This window comes from Petromyzon marinus, chromosome 62 (assembly GCF_048934315.1).
Source record: "Petromyzon marinus isolate PM22_M1 ecotype Great Lakes invasive population chromosome 62, UKy_Petmar_22M1.pri1.0, whole genome shotgun sequence".
NCBI lineage: Eukaryota > Metazoa > Chordata > Hyperoartia > Petromyzontiformes > Petromyzontidae > Petromyzon > Petromyzon marinus.
The window spans coordinates 3,433,922-3,459,911 of record NC_133728.1 but is presented as its reverse complement, the minus strand read 5'-3'; the positions used below and the strand labels follow the sequence as shown (position 1 = coordinate 3,459,911).

Sequence of the window (25,990 nt, the reverse complement as noted above, 5' to 3'; positions counted from 1 at the left end):
CCACCACCATCACCACCACCACTGCCACCACCTTCACTACCACCATCACCACCTTTATCACCACCACCACAACCGTCACCACCACCACCTTCATCACCACCATCACCACCACCGTCACCACCGCCACCACCACCGTCACCACCACCACCACCACCGTCACCACCACCACCACCACCACCTTCATCACCACCACCACCTTCACCACCACCATCTTTATCACCATCACTACCATCACTACCGTCACCACCACCAACATTACCATCATCACCACCACCACCTTCATCACCACAACCACCACCTTCATCACTACCACCACCACCTTCATCACCACCACCATCACCTTCATCACCACCACCACCACCACCTTCATCACCACGACCACCACCACCTTCATAACCACCACCTTCATCACCACCATCATTACCACCACCACCACCACCACTACCTTCATCAACACTATCATCACCACCATCACCACCACCACTACCTTCATCACCACCACTATCACCACCACCTTCATCACCACGACCACCACCTTCATAACCACCACCTTCATCACCACCACCACCTTCATCAACACTATCATTACCAACATCACCACCACCCTCATCACCACCATTACCACCACCACCACAACCTTCATCACCACCACTATCACCACCACCTTCATCATCACCTTCATCACCACCACCATCACCACCCTCATCACCACCACCATCACCACCACCACCACCATTATCATCACCACCTTCATCATCACCTTCATCACCACCACTATCACCATCACCACCATCACCACCCTCATCAACACCACCACCATTACTACCACCACCTTCATCACTACCACTATCACCACCACCTTCATCATCACAATCACCACCACCCTCATCACCACCACCATTACCATCACCACCTTCATCACTACCACTATCACCACCACCTTCATCATCACCACCACCACCATTGCCACCACCACCACCTTCACCACCACCACCATCACCACTACCACCAACTCCATCACCACCACCACTGAGTGAGTGACGTCACTCTGCCCACGTGACAGGGAGGAGGCGGAGCTCTGCGCTGTGACCTCCACAGAGGTCGCCCCCACGCGAGGCTGGTGGAAAGACCTGGACAGGTCAGAGGTCACATTCCGCGAGTGTGTTGCGATCGAAAACCTCAATACTTGTTTCGTTATATTTTCTGTCTACGTGGCTTTACCGGAAGAGCCAAAGAATATGAAATCCTGCGGTCACGAAAGTTGACTTCTGCCATTCACCACGGTGGCTAGGAGATGTTAACTACCTCGCCTGGTATACAGGAGGTCGTGGGTTCGATCCCGAACCTGAGGTCTGCTGTAATTTTGGAGTTTGCGTGTCTCTCTCTCTCTCATCATCACGGCGGCTAGGAGATGTTAACTACCTCGCCTGGTCTAAAGAAGGTCGTGGGTTCCATCCTGACCCTGACGCCTGCTGCTGCTGCTGTATATTTGGAGTTTGCGGTCTCTCTCTCTCTCTCCCCGTGGTCGCGTGGATTTTTCTCCAGCTCCTCCGGTTTTTTTTACTCCACGTTTAGAATCAGCGTCACCACGCGTCCAGAGCTATTTGGCTGCTGCTATAATTCCCACGTGATCAGCCACTTCGTTGAGCGAGCCATCACTTACGATAGCAAGGGTCGCTTCTGAAAAAATAAAGCTAATTGCTCAGTGGGGCCTTACCTGGTAAGATAAATCAAATTCATAGTTTAGTTTAATTTGTATTTTTTTTTAAAGTGATTTGATTACTTTTTTTCTAAGCTGCGCACAAACAAACGTTCTGATCCCGTGTGGCCCCCGACTGGACATCTGTGGAAAAAAAAGAGCTTTATAGCTCATCAGATTCCTTCCTCTGCTGCCTCCCTTCCCTTCCCTCCCTCCCTCCCTTCCCTCCCTGCCCTCCACTCCCTCCCTCCGCTCCCCCACCCCTGGTGGTGGTGATGGTGGTGATGACGGTGGTGGTGATGGTGGTGGTAGTGACGGTGGTGGTGGTGATGACGGTGGTGGTGATGGTGGTGGTAGTGACGGTGGTGATGGTGGTGGTGGTGATGACGGTGGTGGTGACGGTGGTGGTGATGGTGGTGATGGTGGTGGTGATGGTGGTGATGACGGTGGTGGTAGTGACGGTGGTGGTGGTGATGACGGTGGTGGTGATGATGGTGGTGGTGATGGTTGTGATGATGTTGGTGATAGTGATGATCATGATGATGATGATGATCATGACGGTGGTGATGATGATGATGATGTTAGCGATAACGATGATGGTAGGGCTCGTGGTAACGACAACGACGACGATGATGACGATGGCGATGATGATGATGATGTTAGTGATGATGTTAGCGATGGAGCGCGGCGTCCGACGTGAGCGTTGCTGACGATCCGCAGAGAAGGCGAATCTGAACCGGTGCGCAAATCGGGATTCTCCCGACTGGATGTCGACTCCTGCGGGTCACACAATCCGTTCAGCTCGGGGTGCGACGCTCCCCTACACCCACCCCACACCCGACAAACAAACACACACGGACACGTACCAGCTACTCTCCCCCACCCCCACCAGCGAGTAGGTAGGTGAGTGAGTGGGTAGGTGAGTGAGTAGGTAGGTGAGTTAGTGAGCAAGTGGGTAGGTGAGTGAGTGGTTAGGTCAGTTAGTGGGTAGGTGAGTGGGTGAGTGGGTAGGTGAGTGGGTGGGTGGGTGAGTGAGTGGGTAGGTGAGTGGGTAGGTGAGTGAGTGGGTGGGTAGGTGAGTGAGTGGGTGGGTGGGTGAGTGAGTGGGTAGGTGAGTGGGTAGGTGAGTGAGTGGGTGGGTAGGTGAGTGAGTAGGTAGGTGAGTGACTGGGTAGGTGAGTGAGTGGGTAGGTAGGTGACTAGGTAGGTGAGTGAGTGGATAGGTGAGTGAGTGGGTAGGTGGGTAGGTAGGTGAGTAGGTAGGTGAGTTAGTGAGCGAGTGGGTAGGTGAGTGAGTGAGTGGGTAGGTGAGTGGGTAGTTGAGTGAGTGGGTAGGTGACTAGGTACGTGAGTGAGTGGGTAGGTGAGTGAGTGGGTAGGTGAGTGAGTGGGTAGGTAGGTGACTAGGTAGGTGAGTGAGTGGGTAGGTGAGTGAGTGCGTGGTAGGTGAGTGAGTGGGTGAGTAGGTAGGTGAGTGATTGGATGGGTGAGTGGGTGAGTGGGTAGGTGAGTAGATAGGTGAGTGAGTGAGAGGGTAGGTGAGTGAGTGAGTGGGTGAGTGGGTAGGTGAGTGAGTGGGTAGGTGAGTGAGTGGGTAGGTGAGTGAGTGAGTAGGTAGGTGACTAGGTAGGTGAGTGAGTGGGTAGGTGAGTGAGTGCCTGGTAGGTGAGTGAGTGGGTGAGTAGGTAGGTGAGTGAGTGGATAGGTGAGTGGGTGAGTGGGTAGGTGAGTGGGTAGGTGAGTGAGTGGGTGGGTAGATGAGTGAGTGAGTGGGTAGGTGAGTGGGTAGGTGAGTGAGTGAGTGGGTAGGTGAGTGAGTGGGTAGGTGAGTGAGTGAGTGGGTAGGTGAGTGGGTGGGTAGGTGAGTGAGTGGGTAGGTGAGTGGGTGAGTGAGTGGGTAGGTGAGTTCGTGGGTAGGTGAGTGGGTGAGTGAGTGGGTAGGTGAGTGAGTGGGTGGGTAGGTGAGTGAGTGAGTGGGTAGGTGAGTAGATAGGTGAGTGAGTGGGTGAGTGGGTAGGTGAGTGAGTGGGTAGGTGAGTGAGTGAGTAGGTAGGTGACTAGGTAGGTGAGTGAGTGGGTAGGTGAGTGAGTGTGTGGTAGGTGAGTGAGTGGGTGAGTAGGTAGGTGAGTGAGTGGATAGGTGAGTGGGTGAGTGGGTAGGTGAGTGGGTAGGTGAGTGAGTGGGTGGGTAGGTGAGTGAGTGAGTGGGTAGGTGAGTGGGTAGGTGAGTGAGTGAGTGGGTAGGTGAGTGAGTGAGTGGGTAGGTGAGTAAGTGAGTGGGTAGGTGAGTGAGTGGGTAGGTGAGTGGGTGGGTGAGTGAGTGGGTAGGTGAGTGAGTGGGTAGGTGAGTGCGTGGGTAGGTGAGTGGGTGAGTGAGTGGGTAGGTAAGTGAGTGAGTGGGTAGATGAGTGAGTGGGTAGGTGAATGAATGGGTAGGTGAGTGAGTGGGTAGGTGAGTGAGTGGGTAGATGAGTGAGTGAGTGGGTAGGTGAGTGAGTGGCTAGGTGAGTGAGTCGGTAGGTGAGTGAGTTGGTAGGTGAGTGAGTTGGTAAGTGAGTGAGTGGCTCGGTGAGTGAGTCGGTAGGTGAGTGGGTAGGTGAGTGAGTGGGTAGGTGAGTGAGTGGGTAGATGCGTGAGTGGGTAGGTGAGTGAATGGGTAGGTGAGTGAGTGGGTAGATGAGTGAGTGGGTAGGTGAGTGAGTAGTTAGGTGAGTGAACGGGTAGGTGAGTGGGTAGGTGAGTGAGTGGGTAGATGAGTGAGTGAGTGGGTAGGTGAGTGAGTCGCTATGTGAGTGAGTGGGTAGATGAGTGAGTGAGTGGGTAGGTGAGTGACTGAGAGGGGAAGGTGATTGAGTGAATGGCTGAGCAAGTGGATACGTGAGTGAGTGGCTAAGCGAGTGGGTAGGTGAGTGAGTGTGTGGCTGGGCGACTGGGTCTGTGAGTGAGTGGGTAGATGAGTGAGTGAGTGGGTAGGTGAGTGAGTGCGCGGCTGAGCGAGTGAGTGAGCGAGTGGCTGGGCGACTGGGTCGGTGAGTGGGTTGGTTTGTGGGTAGGTGAGTGGGTAGCTGAGTGGGTAGCTGAGTTGGTAGCTGAGTGGGTTGGTGTGTGGGTAGCTCAGTGGGTAGCTGAGTGGGTAGCCTAGTGTGTAGCTGAGTGGGTAGCTGAGTGGTGGTTGAGTGGGTAGCTGAGTGGATAGCTGAGTGGGTTGGTGTGTGGGTAGCTCAGTGGGTAGATGAGTAGGTAGCTGAGTGTGTAGCTGAGTTGGTAGCTGTGTGGGTAGCTGAGTGGGTTGGTGTGTGGGTAGCTGAGTGGGTAGCTGAGTGGGTAGCTCAGTGGGTAACTGAGTGGGTAGGTGAGTGGGTAGCTGAGTGTATAGCTGTGTGGGTAGCTGAGTGGGTAGGTGAGTGGGTAGGTGAGTGGGTAGGTGAGTGGGTAGCTGAGTGTATAGCTGTGTGGGTAGCTGAGTGGGTTGGTGTGCGGGTAGCTGAGTGGGTAGCTGAGTGGGTAGCTGTGTGGGTAGCTGAGTGGGTAGGTGAGTGGGTAGGTGAGTGGGTAGCTGAGTGTGTAGCTGTGTGGGTAGCTGAGTGGGTAGCTGTGTGAGTAGCTGAGTGCGTGGACGGGAGAGAGGTGGCTGACGACCTCCGCTCACGTCAATCCGCAGTCACGCCGACTCTGACGGAGAGTGGAGTCCACCACACAACCCGGACGACTCCGACCACGACTCCCGCAACCCGTTCAGCGACAGGTACGACCGGCCATGTATGACGGGCCAGGTAGGTGAGTCAGTGGCTGAGCGAGTGGGTAGGTGAGTCAGTGAGTGGCTGAGCGAGTGGGTAGGTGAGTCAGTGAGTGGCTGAGCGAGTGGGTAGGTGAGTGTGTGGCTGAGCAAGTGGGTAGGTGAGTGGGTAGGTGAGTCAGTGAGTGGCTGAGTGAGTGGGTAGGTGAGTGAGTGGCTGAGCGAGTGGGTAGGTGAGTGAGTGTGTGGCTGAGCAAGTGGGTTTGTGAGTGGGTAGGTGAGTGTGTGGCTAAGCAAGTGGGTAGGTGAGTGGGTAGGTGAGTCAGTGAGTGGCTGAGCAAGTGCGTAGGTGAGTGTGTGGCTGAGCGAGTGGGTAGGTGAGTGAGTGTGTGGCTGGGCGAGTAGGTAGGTGAGTGGCTGAGCGAGTGGGTAAGTGAGTGAGTAGCTGGGCGAGTGGGTAACTGAGTGCCTGGCTGAGCGAGTTGGTAGGTGAGTGGGTAGGTGAGTTAGTGAGTGGCTGGGTGAGTACGTAGGTGAGTGTGTGGCTGAGCGAGTGGGTAGGTGAGTGGGTAGGTGAGTCAGTGAGTGGCTGAGCGAGTGGGTAGGTAAGCGAGTATGTGGCTGAGTGAGTGGGTAGATGAGTGGCTGAGCGAGTGGGTAAGTGAGTGCGTGGCTGAGCTAGTGGGTAGGTAGGTGAGTGAGTGGCTGAGCGAGTGGGTAGGTGAGTGCGTGGACGGGAGAGAGGAGGCTGACTTCTGCCGTTCACGTCGAATATCGCAGCCACCTCGAGGACGACGGAGAGTGGAGTCCACCACATGAGCCGGACGACTCCGACCACGACTCCCGCAATCCGTTCAGCGACAGGTAGGACCAGCCAGGTGCCACCAGCCTCGTGCCACCAGCCAGGTGTGGCTGGCAAGCGCTGGTGGTGGCACTGTCCATCTCCACGGTGTGAGTCTGTGGGTCTCTGTGTGAGTCTGTGGGTCTCTGTGTGAGTCTGTGGGTCTCTGTGTGAGTCTGTGGGTCTCTGTGTGAGTCTGTGGGTCTCTGTGCGAGTCCGTGGGTCTCTGTGTGAGTTTGTGGGTCTCTGTGTGAGTTTGTGGGTCTCTGTGTGAGTTTGTGGGTCTCTGTGTGAGTCTGTGGGTCTCTGTGTGAGTTTGTGGGTCTCTGTGTGAGTTTGTGGGCCTCTGTGTGAGTCTACAAGTCTCTGTGTGATTCTATGGGTCTCTGTGTGATTCTACGGGTATCTGTGTGAGTCTGTGGGTCTCTGTGTGAGTCTGTGGGTCTCTGTGTGAGTCTATGGGTCTCTGTGTGAGTCTACGGGTCTCTGTGTGAGTCTGTGGGTCTCTGTGTGAGTCTGTGGGTCTTTGTGCGAGTCTATGGGTCTCTGTGTGAGTTTATGGGTCTCTGTGTGAGTCTACGGGTCTCTGTGTGAGTCTGTGTGAGTCTGTGCGTCTCTGTGTGAGTCTACGGGTCTCTGTGTGAGTCTGTGGGTCTCTGTGTGAGTCTGTGGGCCTCTGTGTGAGCCTGTGGGTCTCTGTGCGAGTCTATGGGTCTCTGTGTGAGTCTACGGGTCTCTCTGTGAGTCTACGGGTCTCTGTGTGAGTCTACGGGTCTCTGTGTGAGTCTACGGGTCTCTGTGTGAGTCTACGGGTCTCTGTGTGAGTCTATGGGTCTCTGTGTGAGTCTACGGGTCTCTGTGTGAGTCCGTGGGTCTCTGTGTGAGTCTGTGGGTCTCTGTGTGAGTCTATGGGTCTCTGTGTGAGTCTACGGGTCTCTGTGTGAGTCTGTGGGTCTCTGTGTGAGTCTGTGGGTCTCTGTGTGAGTCTGTGGGTCTCTGTGTGAGTCTGTGGGTCTCTGTGCGAGTCTACGGGTCACTGTGTGAGTATGTGGGTCTCTGTGTGAATCTGTGGGTCTCTGTGTTAGTCTACGGGTCTCTGTGTGAGTATGTGGGTTTCTGTGTGAGTCTATGGGTCTCTGTGTGAGTCTACGGGTCTCTGTGTGAGTCTATGGGTCTCTTTGTGAGTCTATGGGTCTCTGTGTGAGTCTGTGGGTCTCTGTGTGAGTCTATGGGTCTCTTTGTGAGTCTACGGGTCTCTTTGTGAGTATGTGGGTCTCTGTGTGAGTCTGTAGGTCTCTGTGTGAGTCTGTGGGTCTCTGTGTGAGTCTATGGGTCTCTGTGCGAGTCTACGGGTCTCTGTGTTAGTCTATGGTTCTCTGTGTGAGTATGTGGGTCTCTGTGTGAGTCTATGGGTCTCTGTGTGAGTTTGTGGGTCTCTGTGTGAGTCTATGGGTCTCTGTGTGAGTCTAGGGGTCTCTGTGTGAGTCTATGAGTCTCTGTGTGAGTCTGCGGGTCTCTGTGTGAGTCTATGAGGCTCTGTGTGAGTCTGCGTGTCTCTGTCTGAGTCTGTGGGTCTCTGTGTGAGTCTGTGGGTCTCTGTGTGAGTCTCCGAGTCTCTGTGTGAGTCTGTGGGTCTATGTGTGAGTCAATGGGTCTCTGTGTGAGTCCATATGTCTCTGTGTGAGTCTGTGGGTCTCTGTGTGAGTCTACGGGTCTCTGTGTGAGTCTACGGGTTTCTGTGTGAGTCTACGGGTCTCTGTGTGAGTCTGTGGGTCTCTGTGTGAGTCTACGGGTCTCTGTGTGAGGCCGTGGGTCTCTGTTTGAGTCTGTGGGTCTCTGTGTGAGTCTATGGGTCTCTGTTTGAGTCTACGGGTCTCTGTGTGAGTCTGTGGGTCTCTGTGTGAGTCTGTGGGTCTCTGTGTGAGTCTGTGGGTCTCTGTGTGAGTCTGTGGGTCTCTAGGGGTCTCTGTGTGAGTCTATGAGTCTCTGTGTGAGTCTGCGTGTCTCTGTCTGAGTCTGTGTGTCTCTGTGTGAGTCTGTGGGTCTCTGTGTGAGTCTCCGAGTCTCTGTGTGAGTCTGTGGGTCTCTGTGTGTGTCTATGGGTCTCTGTGTGAGTGTGTGGGTCTCTGTGTGAGTCTACGGGTCTCTGTGTCAGTCTACGGGTCTCTGTGTGAGTCCATGGGTTTCTGTGTGAGTCCATGGGTCTCTATGTAGTTTGACAGATGATGGATGGATCGGTTTGAGAGGCAGCGAGGGAAGCCTCCATCGAGCAGCGGATCGACCACGGCTGGCATCGACGGCGGCGGTGATGAACGGTTATCTTGACGCCGTGGTGGACTGCGTTGATCTCAGGGACGTGGACGAGGAGGAGGAGGTGGAGGAGGTCCTGGACATCACGAATCCGTTCTTCATCCCCGACGAGCCTGAAGCAACCTCAAGGTGCCTGGTCCGCCCTTCACAGTAACTGTGGCAACGCCACAGCAACAATGGCAGCTGTAATCAATCACCGTAGCGATCATCAATAATCACGGCGATCAGCAATAATCATAGCCATCATCAATAATCATTGCAATCATCAATAATCATAGCAGGAATCAAACCAGCAATAAATCATCATAGCGATCAGCAATGATCACATCAATAATCAATAGTCATGGAAATCATCAATAATCAAATCAACAATCAATAATCATAGCAGTATTCATAGCAGTAATCAATAATTATGGCAATCATCAAAAATCATAGTGATCATCAATAATCATAGCAATAATCAATAATCATAACAATAATCAATAATTATAGCAGTAATCAATGACCAGTCTGTTACAGGCTATGCGGGGTCTTTCATGATGATGGTGGTGGTGGTGATGCTGAAAATGATGATGGTGATGATGATGGTGATGATGGCGGTGGTGATTAGGGTGGTGGTTGTGGTGATGGTGGTGGTGTTGGTGGTGGTAGTGGTAATGTTGGTGATGGTGGTGGTGATGGTGGTGGTGATGGTGGTGATGACGGTGGAGGTGACGATGGTGGTGGTGGTAGTGGTAATGTTGGTTGTGGTGATGATGGTGGTGGTGGTGATAACGATGGTGGTGGTGACGGTGGTGGTGATGATGGTGGTGGTGACGTTGGTGGTGGTGGTGATGTCAGTCGTGGTAGTGGCAATGTTGGTGGTAGTGGTAATGTTGGTGATGGTGGTGGTGATGGTGGTGGCGATGACGGTGGAGGTGACGATGGTGGTGGTGGTAATGTTTGTTGTGGTGATGATGGTGGTGGTGATAACGATGGTGGTGGTGACGTTGGTAGTGATGTCGGTGGTGGTAGTGGCAATGTTGTTGGTGGTGATGGCGGTGATGATGATGGTGGTGATAACGATGGTTGTGGTGACGGTGATGGTGGTGGTGATGATGGTGGTGGTGATAACGATGGTGGTGGCGACGATGGTGGTGGTGGTGATGTCGGTCGTGGTAGTGGCAATGTTGGTGGTGGTGGTGATGGTGGTGATGTCAGACTTGGTAGTGGCAATGGTGGTAGTGGTGGAGATGGTGGTGATGGTGGTGATAACGATTGTGGTGGTGATGGTGGTGATGGTGGTGATGGTGGTGATAACGATTGTGGTGGTGATGGTGGTGATGGTGGTGATAACGATTGTGGTGGTGATGGTGGTGATGGTGGTGATAACGATTGTGGTGGTGATGGTGGTGATAACGATTGTGGTGGTGATGGTGGTGATGGTGGTGATAACGATTGTGGTGGTGATGGTGGTGATGGTGGTGATAACGATTGTGATGGTGATGGTGGTGATGATGATTTTCCCAGCTTTGGCAACATTGCAGAGGTGACGCTCACGCCATCCTCTGGGCATGAACCCTGGAACCCGTTTGAAGATGGTGACACAGATGACAACGGTGATGGCTCTGAAGACACAAGGTCCTGACTGGCGTCGCTTTTATATAGAGACCTATAGACTCACGCAGAGACCCATAGGCTCACATAGAGACCCATAGACTCACACAGAGACCCACAGACTCACATAGAGACCCATAGACTCACAAAGAGACCCACAGACTCACACAGAGACCCACAGACTCACATAGAGGCCCATAGACTCACACAGAGACCCATAGACTCACACAGAGACCCACAGACTCACACAGAGACCCACAGACTCACCACACAGAGACCCATAGACTCACACAGAGACCCACAGACTCACACAGAGACCCATAGACTCACACAGAAACCCACAGAATCACACAGAGACCCACAGACTCACACAGAGACCCACAGACTCACACAGAGACCCACAGACTCACACAGAAACCCACAGACTCACACAGAGCCCCACAGACTCACACAGAGACCAACAGACTCACACAGAGACCCGTAGACTCACACAGAGACCCACAGACTCACACAGATACCCACAGACTCACACAAAGCCCCAAAGACTCACAAAGAGACCCACAGACTCACACAGAGACCCACAGACTCACACAGAGACCCACAGACTCACACAGAGACCCACAGACTCACACAGAGACCCATAGACTCACCACACAGAGACCCACAGACACACACATAGACCCACAGACTCACACAGAGACCCACAGACTCACATAGAGGCCAATAGACTCACCACACAGAGACCCACAGACTCACACAGAGACCCATAGACTCACACATAGACCCACAGACTCACACAGAGACCCGTAGACTCACACAGAGATCCGTAGACTCACACAGAGACCCACAGACTCACACAGAGACCCACAGACTCACACAGAGACCCGTAAACTCACACAGAGACCCACAGACTCACACAGAGACCCACAGACTCACACAGAGACCCACAGACTCACACAGAGACCCACAGACTCACACAGAGACCCGTAGACTCACACAGATACCCGTAGACTCACACAGAGACCCACAGACTCACACAGAGACCCACAGACTCACCACACAGAAACCCACAGACTCACACAGAGACGCACAGACTCACACAGAGACCCACAGACTCACACAGAAACCCACAAACTCACACAGAGACCCACAGGCTCACACAGAGACCCACAGACTCACACAGAGACCTGTAGACTCACACAGAGACCCACAGACTCACACAGAGACCCACAGACTTACCACACAGAAACCCACAGACTCACACAGATACCCGTAGACTCACACAGAGACCCACAGACTCACACAGAGACCCACAGACTCACACAGACGCCCACAGACTCACACAGAGACCCACATGCTCACACAGAGACCCATATATTCACACAGAGACCCACAGACTCACACAGAGACCCACAGACTCACACAGAGACCTACAGACACACACAGAGAACCACAGACTCACACAGAGACCCACAGACTCACACAGAGACCCGTAGACTCACACAGATACCCGTAGACTCACACAGAGACCCACAGACTCACACAGAGACCCACAGACTCATACAGAGACCCACAGACTCACCACACAGAGACCCGTAGACTCACACAGAGACCCACAGACTCACACAGAGACCCACAAACTCACACAGAGACCCATAGACTCACACAGAAACCCACAGACTCACACAGAGACCCACAGACTCACACAGAGACCCACAGACTCACCACACAGAGACCCGTAGACTCACACAGAGACCCACAGACTCACAAAGAGACACACAGACTCACACAGAAACCCATAGACTCACACAGAAACCCACAGACTCACACAGAGACCCACAGGCTCACACAGAAACCCACAGACTCACACAGAGACCCATAGACTCACACAGAAACCCACAGACTCACACAGAGACCCACAGACTTACACAGAGACCCACAGAATCACACAGAGACCCGTAGACTCACACAGAGACCCACGGACTCACACGGAGTCCCACAGACTCACACAGATACCCACAGACTCACACAAAGACCCACAGACTCAAAAAGAGACCCACAGACTCACACAGCGACCCACAGACTCACACAGAGACCCACAGACTCACACAGAGACCCATAGACTCACCACACAGAGACCCACAGACACACACAGAGACCCACAGACTCACACAGATACCCACAGACTCACATAGAGACCCATAGACTCACACAGAGACCCACAGACTCACACAGAGACCCGTAGACTCACACAGAGACCCGTAGACTCACACAGAGACCCACAGACTCACACAGAGACCCACATACTCACACAGAGACCCGTAGACTCACACAGAGACCCACAGACTCAACCAGAGACCCACAGACTCACACAGAGACCCACAGACTCACACAGAGACCCACAGACTCACACAGAGACCCACATACTCACACAGTTACCCAAAGACTCACACAAAGACCCACAGACTCACACAGAGACCCACAGACTCACACAGAGACCCACAGACTCACACAGAGACCCACAGACTCACACAGAGACCCATAGACTCACACAGAGATCCACAGACTCACACAGAGACCCACAGACTCACACAGAGACCCACAGGCTCGCACAGAGACCCATAGACTCACCACACAGAGACCCACAGACTCACACAGAGACCCACAGACTCACCACACAGAGACCCGTAGACTCACACAGAGACCCACAGACTCACACAGAGACGCACAGACTCATACAGAGACCCACAGACTCACCAGTCAGAGACCCGTAGACTCACACAGAGACCCACAGACTCACACAGAGACCCACAAACTCACACAGAGACCCGCAGACTCACACAGAGACCCACAGACTCACCACACAGAGACCCGTAGACTCACACAGAGACCCACAGACTCACACAGAGACCCACAGACTCACACAGAGACCCATAGACTCACACAGAAATCCACAGACTCACACAGAGACCCACAGGCTCACACAGAGACCCAAAGACTCACACAGAGACCCACAGACTCACACAGATACCCACAGACTTACATAAAGACCCACAGACACACACAGGGACCCACAGACTCACACAGAGACCCACAGACTCACACAGAGACCCACAGACTCACACAGAGACCCATAGACTCACCACACAGAGACCTACAGACACACACAGAGACCCACAGACTCACACAGAGACCCACAGGCTCACATAGAGACCCATAGACTCACCACACAGATACCCACAGACTCACACAGAGACCCATAGACTCACACAGAGACCCGTAGACTCACACAGAGACCCACAGACTCACACAGAGACCCACAGACTCACAAAGAGACCCACAGACTCACACAGAGACCCACAGACTCACACAGAGACCCACAGACTCACACAGAGACCCGTAGACTCACACAGATACCCGTAGACTCACACAGAGACCTACAGACTCACACAGAAACCCACAGACTCACCACACAGAAACCCACAGACACACACAGAGACCCACGGACTCACACAGAGACCCACAGACTCACCACACAGAAACCAACAGACACACATAGAGACCCACAGACTCACACAGAGACCCACAGGCTCACACAGAGACTCACAGACTCACACAGAGACCCACAGACTCACCACACAGATACCCGTAGACTCACACAGAGACCCACAGACTCACACAGAGAACCACAGACTCACACAGAGACCCACAGACTCACACAGAGACCCACAGACTCACACAGAGACCTACAGACACACGCAGAGACCCACAGACTCACACAGAGACCCACAGACTCACACAGAGACCCACAGACTCACACAGCGACCCACAGACTCACACAGAGACCCACAGACTCACACAGAGACCCACAGACTCACATCACGGAGGCCCGTAGACTCGCACAGAGACCCACAGACTCACACAGAGACGCACAGACTCATACAGAGACCCACAGACTCACCACACAGAGACCCGTAGACTCACACTGAGACCCACAGACTCACACAGAGACCCACAGACTCACAAAGAGACCCATAGACTCACACAGAATCCCACAGACTCACACAGAGACCCACAGACTCACACAGAGACCCACAGACTCACACAGAGACCCACAGACCCACACAGAAACCCACAGACTCACACAGAGACCCACAGACTCACACAGAGACCCACAGACTCACACAGAGACCCGTAGACTCACACAGAGACCCACGGACTCACACAGAGACCCACGGACTCACACAGAGACCCACAGACTCACACAGATACCCAAAGACTCACACAAAGACCCACAGACTCACACAGGGACCCACCCACTCACACAGAGACCCACAGACTCACACAGAGACCCACAGACTCACACAGAGACCCATAGACTCATCACACAGAGACCCACAGACACACACAGAGACCCACAGACTCACACAGAGACCCACAGGCTCACATAGAGACCCATAGACTCACCACACAGAGACCCACAGACTCACACAGAGACCCATAGACTCACACAGATACCCACAGACTCACACAGAGACCCATAGACTCACACAGAGACCCGTAGACTCACACAGAGACCCACAGACTCACACATAGACTCACAGACTCACACAGCGACCCACAGACTCACACAGAGACCCACAGACTCACCACACAGAGGCCCGTAGACTCGCACAGAGACCCACAGACTCACACAGAGACGCACAGACTCATGCAGAGACCCACAGACTCACCACACAGAGACCCGTAGACTCACACTGAGACCCACAGACTCACACAGAGACCCACAGACTCGCAAAGAGACCCATAGACTCACACAGAATCCCACAGACACACACAGAGACCCACATACTCACACAGAGACCCACAGACTCACACAGAGACCCATAGACTCACACAGATACCCACAGACTCACACAGAGACCCATAGACTCACACAGAGACCCGTAGACTCACACAGAGACCCACAGACTCACACAGAGACCCACAGACTCACACAGAGACTCACAGACTCACACAGAGACCCACAGACTCACACATAGACCCACAGACTCACACAAAGACCCACAGACTCACACAGAGACCCACAGACTCAAACAGATACCGATAGACTCACACAGCGACCCACAGACTCACACAGACACCCGTAGACTCACACAGATACCCGTAGACTCACACAGAGACCTACAGACTCACACAGAAACCCACAGACTCACCACACAGAAACCCACAGACACACACAGAGACCCACGGACTCACACAGAGACCCACAGACTCACCACACAGAAACCCACAGACACACAAAGAGACCCACAGACTCACACAGAGACCCACAGGCTCACACAGAGACTCACAGACTCACACAGAGACCCACAGACTCACCACACAGATACCCGTAGACTCACACAGAGACCCACAGACTCACACAGAGACCCACAGACTCACACAGAGACCCACAGACTCACACAGAGACCCACAGACTCACACAGAGACCTACAGACACACGCAGAGACCCACAGACTCACACAGAGACCCACAGACTCACACAGAGACCCACAGACTCACACAGCGACCCACAGACTCACACAGAGACCCGTAGACTCACACAGATACCCGTAGACTCACACAGAGACCCACAGACTCACACAGAGACCCACAGACTTGCACAGAGACCCATAGACTCACCACACAGAGACCCACAGACTCACACAGAGACCCACAGACTCACCACACAGAGGCCCGTAGACTCGCACAGAGACCCACAGACTCACACAGAGACGCACAGACTCATGCAGAGACCCACAGACTCACCACACAGAGACCCGTAGACTCACACTGAGACCCACAGACTCACACAGAGACCCACAGACTCACAAAGAGACCCATAGACTCACACAGAATCCCACAGACTCACACAGAGACCCACAGACTCACACAGAGACCCACAGACTCACACAGAGACCCACAGACTCACACAGAGACCCATAGACTCACACAGATACCCACAGACTCACACAGAGACCCATATACTCACACAGAGACCCGTAGACTCACACAGAGACCCACAGACTCACACAGAGACCCACAGACTCACACAGAGACCCACAGACTCACACAGAGACCCACAGACTCACACAGCGACCCACAGACTCACACATAGACCCACAGACTCACACAGAGACCCACAGACTCACACAGAGACCCACAGACTCACACAGATACCGATAGACTCACACAGCGACGCACAGACTCACACAGAGACCCGTAGACTCACACAGAAACCCACAAACTCACCACACAGAAACCCACAGACACACACAGAGACCCACGGACTCACACAGAGACCCACAGACTCACCACACAGAAACCCACAGACACACACAGAGACCCACAGGCTCACACAGAGACTCACAGACTCACACAGACACTCACAGACTCACCACACAGATACCTGTAGACTCACACAGAGACCCACAGACTCACACAGAGACCCACAGACTCACACAGAGACCCACAGACTCACACAGAGACCCACAGACTCACACAGCGACCCACAGACTCACACAGAGCCCCGTAGACTCACACAGATACCCGTAGACTCACACAGAGACCCACAGACTCACACAGAGACCCACAGACTTGCACAGAGACCCATAGACTCACCACACAGAGACCCACAGACTCACACAGAGGCCCACAGACTCACCACACAGAGGCCCGTAGACTCGCACAGAGACCCACAGACTCACACAGAGACGCACAGACTCATGCAGAGACCCACAGACTCACCACACAGAGACCCGTAGACTCACACTGAGACCCACAGACTCACACAGAGACCCACAGACTCACAAAGAGACCCATAGACTCACACAAAATCCCACAGACTCACACAGAGACCCACAGACTCACACAGAGACCCACAGACTCACACAGAGACCCACAGACTCACACAGAGACCCATAGACTCACACAGATACCCACAGACTCACACAGAGACCCATAGACTCGCACAGAGACCCGTAGACTCACACAGAGACCCACAGACTCACAAAGAGACCCACAGACTCACACAGAGACCCACAGACTCACACAGAGACCCACAGACTCACACAGAGACCCGTAGACTCACACAGATACCCGTAGAATCACACAGAGACCTACAGACTCACACAGAAACCCACATACTCACACAGAGACCCATAGACTCACACAGATACCCACAGACTCACACAGAGACCCACAGACTCACACAGAGACCCACAGACTCACACAGAGACCCATAGACTCACACAGATACCCATAGACTCACACAGAGACCCACAGACTCACACATAGACCCACAGACTCACACAGAGACCCACAGACTCACACAGAGACCCACAGACTCACACAGATACCGATAGACTCACACAGCGACCCACAGACTCACACAGAGACCCGTAGACTCACACAGATACCCGTAGACTCACACAGAGACCTACAGACTCACACAGAAACCCACAGACTCACCACACAGAAACCCACAGACACACACAGAGACCCACGGACTCACACAGAGACCCACAGACTCACCACACAGAAACCCACAGACACACACAGAGACCCACAGGCTCACACAGAGACTCACAGACTCACACAGAGACCCACAGACTCACCACACAGATACCCGTAGACTCACACAGAGACCCACAGACTCACACAGAGACCCACAGACTCACACAGAGACCCACAGACTCACACAGAGACCCACAGACTCACACAGAGACCTACAGACACACGCAGAGACCCACAGACTCACACAGAGACCCACAGACTCACACAGAGACCCACAGACTCACACAGCGACCCACAGACTCACACAGAGACCCGTAGACTCACACAGATACCCGTAGACTCACACAGAGACCCACAGACTCACACAGAGACCCACAGACTTGCACAGAGACCCATAGACTCACCACACAGAGACCCACAGACTCACACAGAGACCCACAGGCTCACATCACGGAGGCCCGTAGACTCGCACAGAGACCCACAGACTCACACAGAGACGCACAGACTCATACAGAGACCCACAGACTCACCACACAGAGACCCGTAGACTCACACTGAGACCCACAGACTCACACAGAGACCCACAGACTCACAAAGAGACCCATAGACTCACACAGAATCCCACAGACTCACACAGAGACCCACAGACTCACACAGAGACCCACAGACTCACACAGAGACCCACAGACCCACACAGAAACCCACAGACTCACACAGAGTCCCACAGACTCACACAGAGACCCACAGACTCACACAGAGACCCGTAGACTCACACACAGACCCACGGACTCACACAGAGACCCACAGACTCACACAGATACCCAAGGACTCACACAAAGACCCGCAGACTCACACAGGGACCCTCCGACTCACACAGAGACCCACAGACTCACACAGAGACCCACAGACTCACACAGAGACCCATAGGCTCACCACACAGAGACCCACAGACACACACAGAGACCCACAGACTCATACAGAGACCCACAGGCTCACACAGAGACCCACAGACTCACACAGAGACCCATAGACTCACACAGAGACCCGTAGACTCACACAGAGACCCACAGACTCACACAGAGCCCCACAGACTCACACAGAGACCCACAGACTCACACAGACCCCCACAGACTCACACAGAGACCCACAGACTCACACATAGACCCACAGACTCACACAGAGACCCACAGACTCACACAGAGACCCACAGACTCACCACACAGAGGCCCGTAGACTCGCACAGAGACCCACAGACTCACACAGAGACGCACAGACTCATGCAGAGACCCACAGACTCACCACATAGAGACCCGTAGACTCACACTGAGACCCACAGACTCACACAGAGACCCACAGACTCACAAAGAGACCCATAGACTCACACAGAATCCCACAGACTCACACAGAGACCCACAGACTCACACAGAGACCCACAGACTCACACAGAGACCCACATACCCACACAGAAACCCACAGACTCACACAGAGACCCAGAGACTCACACAGAGACCCACAGACTCACACAGAGACCCGTAGACTCACACAGAGACCCACAGACTCACACAGAGACCCACAGACTCACACAGATACCCACAGACTCACACAGAGACCCATATACTCACCACACAGAGACCCACAGACACACACAGAGACCCACAGACTCACACAGAGACCCACAGGCTCACATAGAGACCCATAGACTCACCACACAGAGACCCACAGACTCACACAGAGACCCATAGACTCACAAAGATACCCACAGACTCACACAGAGACCCATAGACTCACACAGAGACCCGTAGACTCACACAGAGACCCACAGACTCACACAGAGACCCACAGACTCACACAGAGACCTACAGACTCACACAGAGACCCACAGACTCACACAGAGACCCACAGACTCACACATAGACCCACAGACTCACACAGAGACCCACAGACTCACACAGAGACCCACAGACTCACCACACAGAGGCCCGTAGACTCGCACAGAGACCCACAGACTCACACAGAGACGCACAGACTCATACAGAGACCCACAGACTCACCACACAGAGACCCGTAGACTCACACTGAGACCCACAGACTCACACAGAGACCCACAGACTCACAAAGAGACCCATAGACTCACACAGAATCCCACAGACTCACACAGAGACCCACAGACTCACACAGAGACCCACAGACTCACACAGAGACCCACAGACCCACACAGAAACCCACAGACTCACACAGAGACCCACAGACTCACACAGAGACCCACAGACTCACACAGAGACCCGTAGACTCACACAGAGACCCACGGACTCACACAGAGACCCACAGACTCACACAGATACCCACAGACTCACACAAAGACCCACAGACTCACACAGGGACCCACAGACTCACACAGAGACCCACAGACTCGCCACACAGAGACCCACAGACTCACCACACAGAGACCCACAGACTCACCACAGAGACCCACAGACTCACACAGAGACCCACAGACTCACACAGAGACCCACAGGCTCACACAGAGACCCATTGACTCACCACACAGAGACCCACAGACTCACACAGAGACCCACAGACTCACCACACAGAGACCCACAGACTCACCACAGAGACCCACAGACTGACACAGAGACGCATAGACTCACACAGAGACCCCGGACTCACACAGCGACCCACCGACTCACACAGAGACCCACAGACTCACACAGAGACCCGTAGACTCACACAGAGACCCACAGACTCACACAGAAACCCACAGACTCACCACATAGAAACCCACAGACTCACACAGAGACCCACAGACTCACACAGAGACCCGTAGACTCACACAGAGACCCACAGGCTCACATAGAGACCCATAGACTCACCACACAGAGACCCACAGACTCACACAGAGACCCATAGACTCACACAGATACCCACAGACTCACACAGAGACCCATAGACTCACACAGAGACCCCATAGACTCACATAGAGACCCACAGACTCACACAGAGACCCACAGACTCACACAGAGACCCACAGACTCACACAGAGACCCACAGACTCACACAGAGACCCACAGACTCACACATAGACCCACAGACTCACACAGAGACCCACAGACTCACACAGAGACCCATAGACTCACACAGATACCCACAGACTCACACAGAGACCCATAGACTCACACAGAGACCCGTAGACTCACATAGAGACCCACAGACTCACACAGAGACCCACAGACTCACACAGAGACCTACAGACTCACACAGAGACCCACAGACTCACACAGAGACCCACAGACTCACGCATAGACCCACAGACTCACACAGAGACCCACAGACTCACACAGAGACCCACAGACTCACACAGATACCGATAGACTCACACAAAGACCCACAGACTCACACAGAGACCCACAGACTTACACAGAGACCCACAGACTCACACTGAGACCCATAGACTCACACAGAGACCCACAGACTCACACATAGACCCACAGGCTCACACAGAGACCCACAGACTCACACAGAGACCCACAGACTCACACAGAGACCCACAGACTCACACAGAGACCCACAGACTCACACAGAGACCCACAGACTCACACAGAGACCCGTAGACTCACACAGAGACCCACAGACTCACACAGAGACCCACAGACTCACCACATAGAAACCCACAGACTCACACAGAGACCCACAGACTCACACAGAGACCCGTAGACTCACACAGAGACCCACAGACTCACACAGAGACCCACAGGCTCAACCGATACCCGTAGACTCACACAGAGACCCACAGACTCACACAGAGACCCACAGACTCACACAGAGACCCACAGACACACACAGAGATCCACAGACTCACACAGAGACCCACAGACTCACACAGAGACCCACAGACTCACACAGAGACCCACAGACTCACCACACAGAGACCCACAGACTTACACAGAGACCCACAGGCTCACACAGAGACCCATAGACTCACACAGAGACCCACAGACTCACGCAGAGACCCACGGACTCACACAGAGACCCACAGACTCACCACACAGAAACCCACAGACACACACAGAGACCCACAGACTCACACAGCGACCCACAGACTCACACAGAGACCCACAGACTCACACAGAGACCCACAGACTCGCCACACAGAGACCCACAGACTCGCCACACAGAGACCCACAGACTCGCCACACAGAGACCCACAGACTCACACAGAGACCCACAGACTCACACAGATACCCACAGGCTCACACAGAGACCCATTGACTCACCACACAGAGACCCACAGACTCACACAGAGACCCACAGACTCGCCACACAGAGACCCACAGACTCGCCACACAGAGACCCACAGACTCGCCACACAGAGACCCACAGACTCACACAAAGACCCACAGGCTCACACAGAGACCCACAGACTCACACAGAGACCCACAGACTCGCCACACAGAGACCCACAGACTCACACAGAGACCCACAGACTCACACAGAGACCCACAGACTCACACAGAGACCCACAGACTCACACAGAGACCCACAGACTCACACAGAGACCCACGGACTCACACAGAGACCCACAGACTCACACAGAGACCCACAGACTCACACAGAGACCCACAGACTCACACAGAGACCCACAGACTCACACAGAGACCCACAGACTCACACAGAGACCCACGGACTCACACAGAGACCCACAGACTCACACAGAGACCCACAGACTCACACAGAGACCCACAGACTCACACAGAGACCCACAGACTCACACAGAGACCCACAGACTCACACAGAGACCCACGGACTCACACAGAGACCCACGGACTCACACAGAGACCCACAGACTCACACAGAGACCCACAGACTCACACAGAGACCCACAGACTCACACAGAGACCCACAGACTCACACAGAGACCCACGGACTCACACAGAGACCCACAGACTCACACAGAGACCCACAGACTCACACAGAGACCCACAGACTCACACAGAGACCCACAGACTCACACAGAGACCCACAGACTCACACAGAGACCCACAGACTCACACAGAGACCCACAGACTCACACAGAGACCCACAGACTCACACAGAGACCCACAGACTCACACAGAGACCCACAGACTCACACAGAGACCCACAGACTCACACAGAGACCCGCCGCGTGTTAAGCGAGGGCCACTCGCCACTGATGAAAAAGAAGAAGATAAAGAGAGAGATATCTCTGTCGTCTTCATCGCTAGTGCTGTTGTTTGTTTGTTGTTGTAAATAAATGGACTTGTAACGAGTGAACATCCCAGGGTGTGGATCCGATCGTTTTGTTCCAACGTCGGGTGCGGAATGCACGTGCTTCCCACTGCATAGTGGGGGGTGGGTGGGGGGCTCTGGACGGTGAATTCGTTTGATGTTCAATCGTGCCCCTCCCCCTCTCTCCCCCCACTTAAGATGCGCTGTGTTTATAGCATTCTTTATAACAATGTTTATAACAATGCTTTGTTCACTGCTGATCCCGCGCCTTTCCCTGGGTTGCGGGACAGTTGGGCGCTGTGCCTCCTGAATCCCGCGCTGAGCCGATTAAGGCCGTCTGCCGGACATTGTACTTGGATCTGCATTTGGCTTAGCGTGATCTCTCTGTCTCTCTGTCTGTCTCCCTGTCTCCCTGTCTCTCTCTGTCTCTCTCTGTCTGTCTCCCTGTCTCTTTGTCTCCCTGTCTCTCTGTCTCTCTCCCCCTCTCTGCTTCTCTCTCTGTCTCTGTCTCCCTGTCTCCCTGTTTCTCTGTCTCTCTCTGTCTCTCTGTCTCTCTCCCCCTCTCTATATCTCTCTCTGTCTCTCCCTCCCTTTCTGTCACTCCCTCCCTTTCTGCTTCTCTCTCTGTCTATCTGTCTGTCTCTCTGTCTGTCTCTCTGTCTGTCTCTCTATCTGTCTCTCTGTCTCTGTCTCCCTGTCTCTCTGTCTCTCTCTCTGTCTCTCCCTCCCTTTCTGTCTCTCCCTCCCTCTCTGCTTCTCTCTCTGTCTATCTGTCTGTCTCTCTGTATGTCTCTCTGTCTGTCTCTCTGTCTCTGTCTCCCTGTCTCTCTGTCTCTCTCTCTCTCTCTCTCTTTCTCCCTGTCTCTCTGTCTCTCCCTCCCTCTCTGCTTCTCTCTGTCTGTCTATCTCTTTATTTTTTACGATCAGAGGGGAACAAGAAGATGCTCGGTGTAGTCGGCACTTTGCTTCGTTCATCATTTGTGTTTTTTAATGCTTTGCTTTATGTAAACCCCCCCCCCCTCCTTTTTAAATGAAAGATTTAACAAAATATTTCTCGCTCTGCTCTCCTTACCCCTTCCCTCTCTCTCTCTACCCCCCTCTCTGCCCCCCCTCTCTCTCTACCCCCTCTCTTCCTACTCCATGTCGCTCGCTCACTCTCTTTCTCGCTCTCTCTCCCGCTCTCTCTCTCACTCTCTCGCTCTCTTTTTTCTTTATAACTACGACAAGTGCTGCATCTGCACGCAGCCCTTCCCACAGTCAAACGGCCTCCGACGGGTAGCTCACAATCTGCATGCACAGAGCTCTCTACCGTCATCTGCCACCGAGCACACGGCCTCCTCCAGCGCCCACCGCTCCTTGAAGGCCGGCACGGCGTGGGTCAGCCACGCACGGCGGAACTCCGGCCACACCCTGGCTCCGACCGGAGCGCGGAAGATGCCCAGGCTGCTGGCCGGACGTTGCCCCTCCAGGGCCACCTTCCTCGCCCTGTATATGGCGAGCTTGGCGTAGCCGAAGAGCACGTTGACCAGCCCCTGAAGATGTTGGGGTATCCAAAGATGAGGACCGCCGGGGTAGAAGTGGAGGCTGAACCTTAGGAGGATGTTTCTCAGGACCTTGAACAGCGAGTCCAGGCTCTTGCACTCCACGTGTTGGTGCGCCACCGTCTCTCTATCCCTCTCTGCTGATTTCTCTGTCTCTCTCTCCCCCTCTTTCTCTCCCTCTCTGTCTCTCTCTGTCTCTCTCTGTCTCTCTGTCTCTCTCTCTCTCTGTCTCTCTCTCCCTTTCTGCTTCCCTCTCTGTCTATCTCCCCCTCTCTGTCTCTCTACCTCTCTGTCTCTCTCTACCTCTCTCTACCTCTCTGCTTCTCTCTCTGTCTCTCTCTGTCTCTCTCTCTGTCTCTCTCCCCCTCTCCCTCTCCCTCTCTGTTTCTCTGTCTCTCTCTGTCTCTCTGTCTCTGTCTCTCTGTCTCTCTCTCCCTTTATGCTTCCCTCTCTGTCTATCTCCCCCTCTCTGTCTATCTCTTCCTCTCTGTCTCTCTCTCCCTCTCTGTCTCTCTCCCTCTCTATCTCTCTCCCCTCTCTGTCTCTCTCCCCCTCTCTGTCTCTCTCCCCCTCTCTGTCTCTCTCCCTCTCTATCTCTCCCCCTCTCTGTCTCTCTCTCCCTCTCTGTCTCTCTCTCCCTCTCTGTCTCTCTCCCTCTCTCTGTCTCTCTCTCCCTCTCTGTCTCTCTCCCCCTCTCTGTCTCTCTCTCCCTCTCTCTGTCTCTCTCCCCCTCTCTGTCTCTCTCCCCCTCTCCCTCTGTCTCCCTCTCCGCCTCTCGAGCAGCGCTAGCTCCGGGCTGTGAGATGCGGGGCGGGGGGGGCGGTGCCCCCTAAGACGCGCGGGACCCTTCGAACCCGACGGGGGCCAGCCACGGGGCAGGCCGCGCGGCGGTGTGGCTCGACCCGTGCGCATGTGTAGCGGACTCGAATTAGGTGCACACACACACACACAGCTTGGAGGCAACGCTATTTATTACAACGGTAAGTAATATAACGCTGCGCATAAGGTGGTGACCACCTTCCTCAACTCACTAACACTCGGTGGCACTACGCAGCGTGACCAGGGAAGGCGACGGGCTGCCTGGTCACGGGCGACGACCCGGGGGCTTGAGGACCGACGACGTCATCTTCACTTTGGGGGTTGAAGAGCCCCGCTCCGCCGTTCGCACCCCCGCTTATAACCGCTCCGGTGTTGCTGGCTCCGCCCCGGGCCACGCCTCCCTTCCCGAACCTCCGGCAAGGTCCGGGGGGTCCTCTACCACGTGATCCCCCCCCCCAGGCTCCCCCTTGGGGCCCCTAGCCCTCGTACGGGCCGACACAGCAGTGACGTCCTGAGTCACTAAGTGACTCATAACTCTCTCAGACACACACACAGGGGCACACGCTTACATCAGCCGTACGACAAGAAGATGGCACACACAGAGAGACACCCATAGCACGATTGGTCTACGTACGGTGCGACAGAAG

At 54.1% G+C, this 25,990-nt stretch overlaps 1 protein-coding gene across 3 annotated transcripts in view; it reads left to right on the top strand.

Moving 5' to 3' along the window:
* The window catches only part of LOC116955828 (uncharacterized), a 33,384-nt gene extending 10,351 nt beyond the window's left edge, over window positions 1-23,033 (top strand). For 2 of the 3 annotated variants that reach the window (XM_076053674.1, XM_076053673.1), the window contains 6 exons: window positions 1,064-1,138; window positions 2,420-2,506; window positions 5,361-5,444; window positions 6,216-6,299; window positions 8,491-8,715; window positions 10,096-23,033. In XM_076053674.1, coding sequence (XP_075909789.1) covers window positions 1,064-1,138; window positions 2,420-2,506; window positions 5,361-5,444; window positions 6,216-6,299; window positions 8,491-8,715; window positions 10,096-10,213 — 673 coding nt within the window. In that variant the 3' untranslated portion in view covers window positions 10,214-23,033. The remainder of the gene's footprint in view (window positions 1-1,063; window positions 1,139-2,419; window positions 2,507-5,360; window positions 5,445-6,215; window positions 6,300-8,490; window positions 8,716-10,095) is intronic. The other variant, XM_076053675.1, reaches the window with a different exon arrangement.
* Window positions 23,034-25,990: the final 2,957 nt, after the last annotated feature.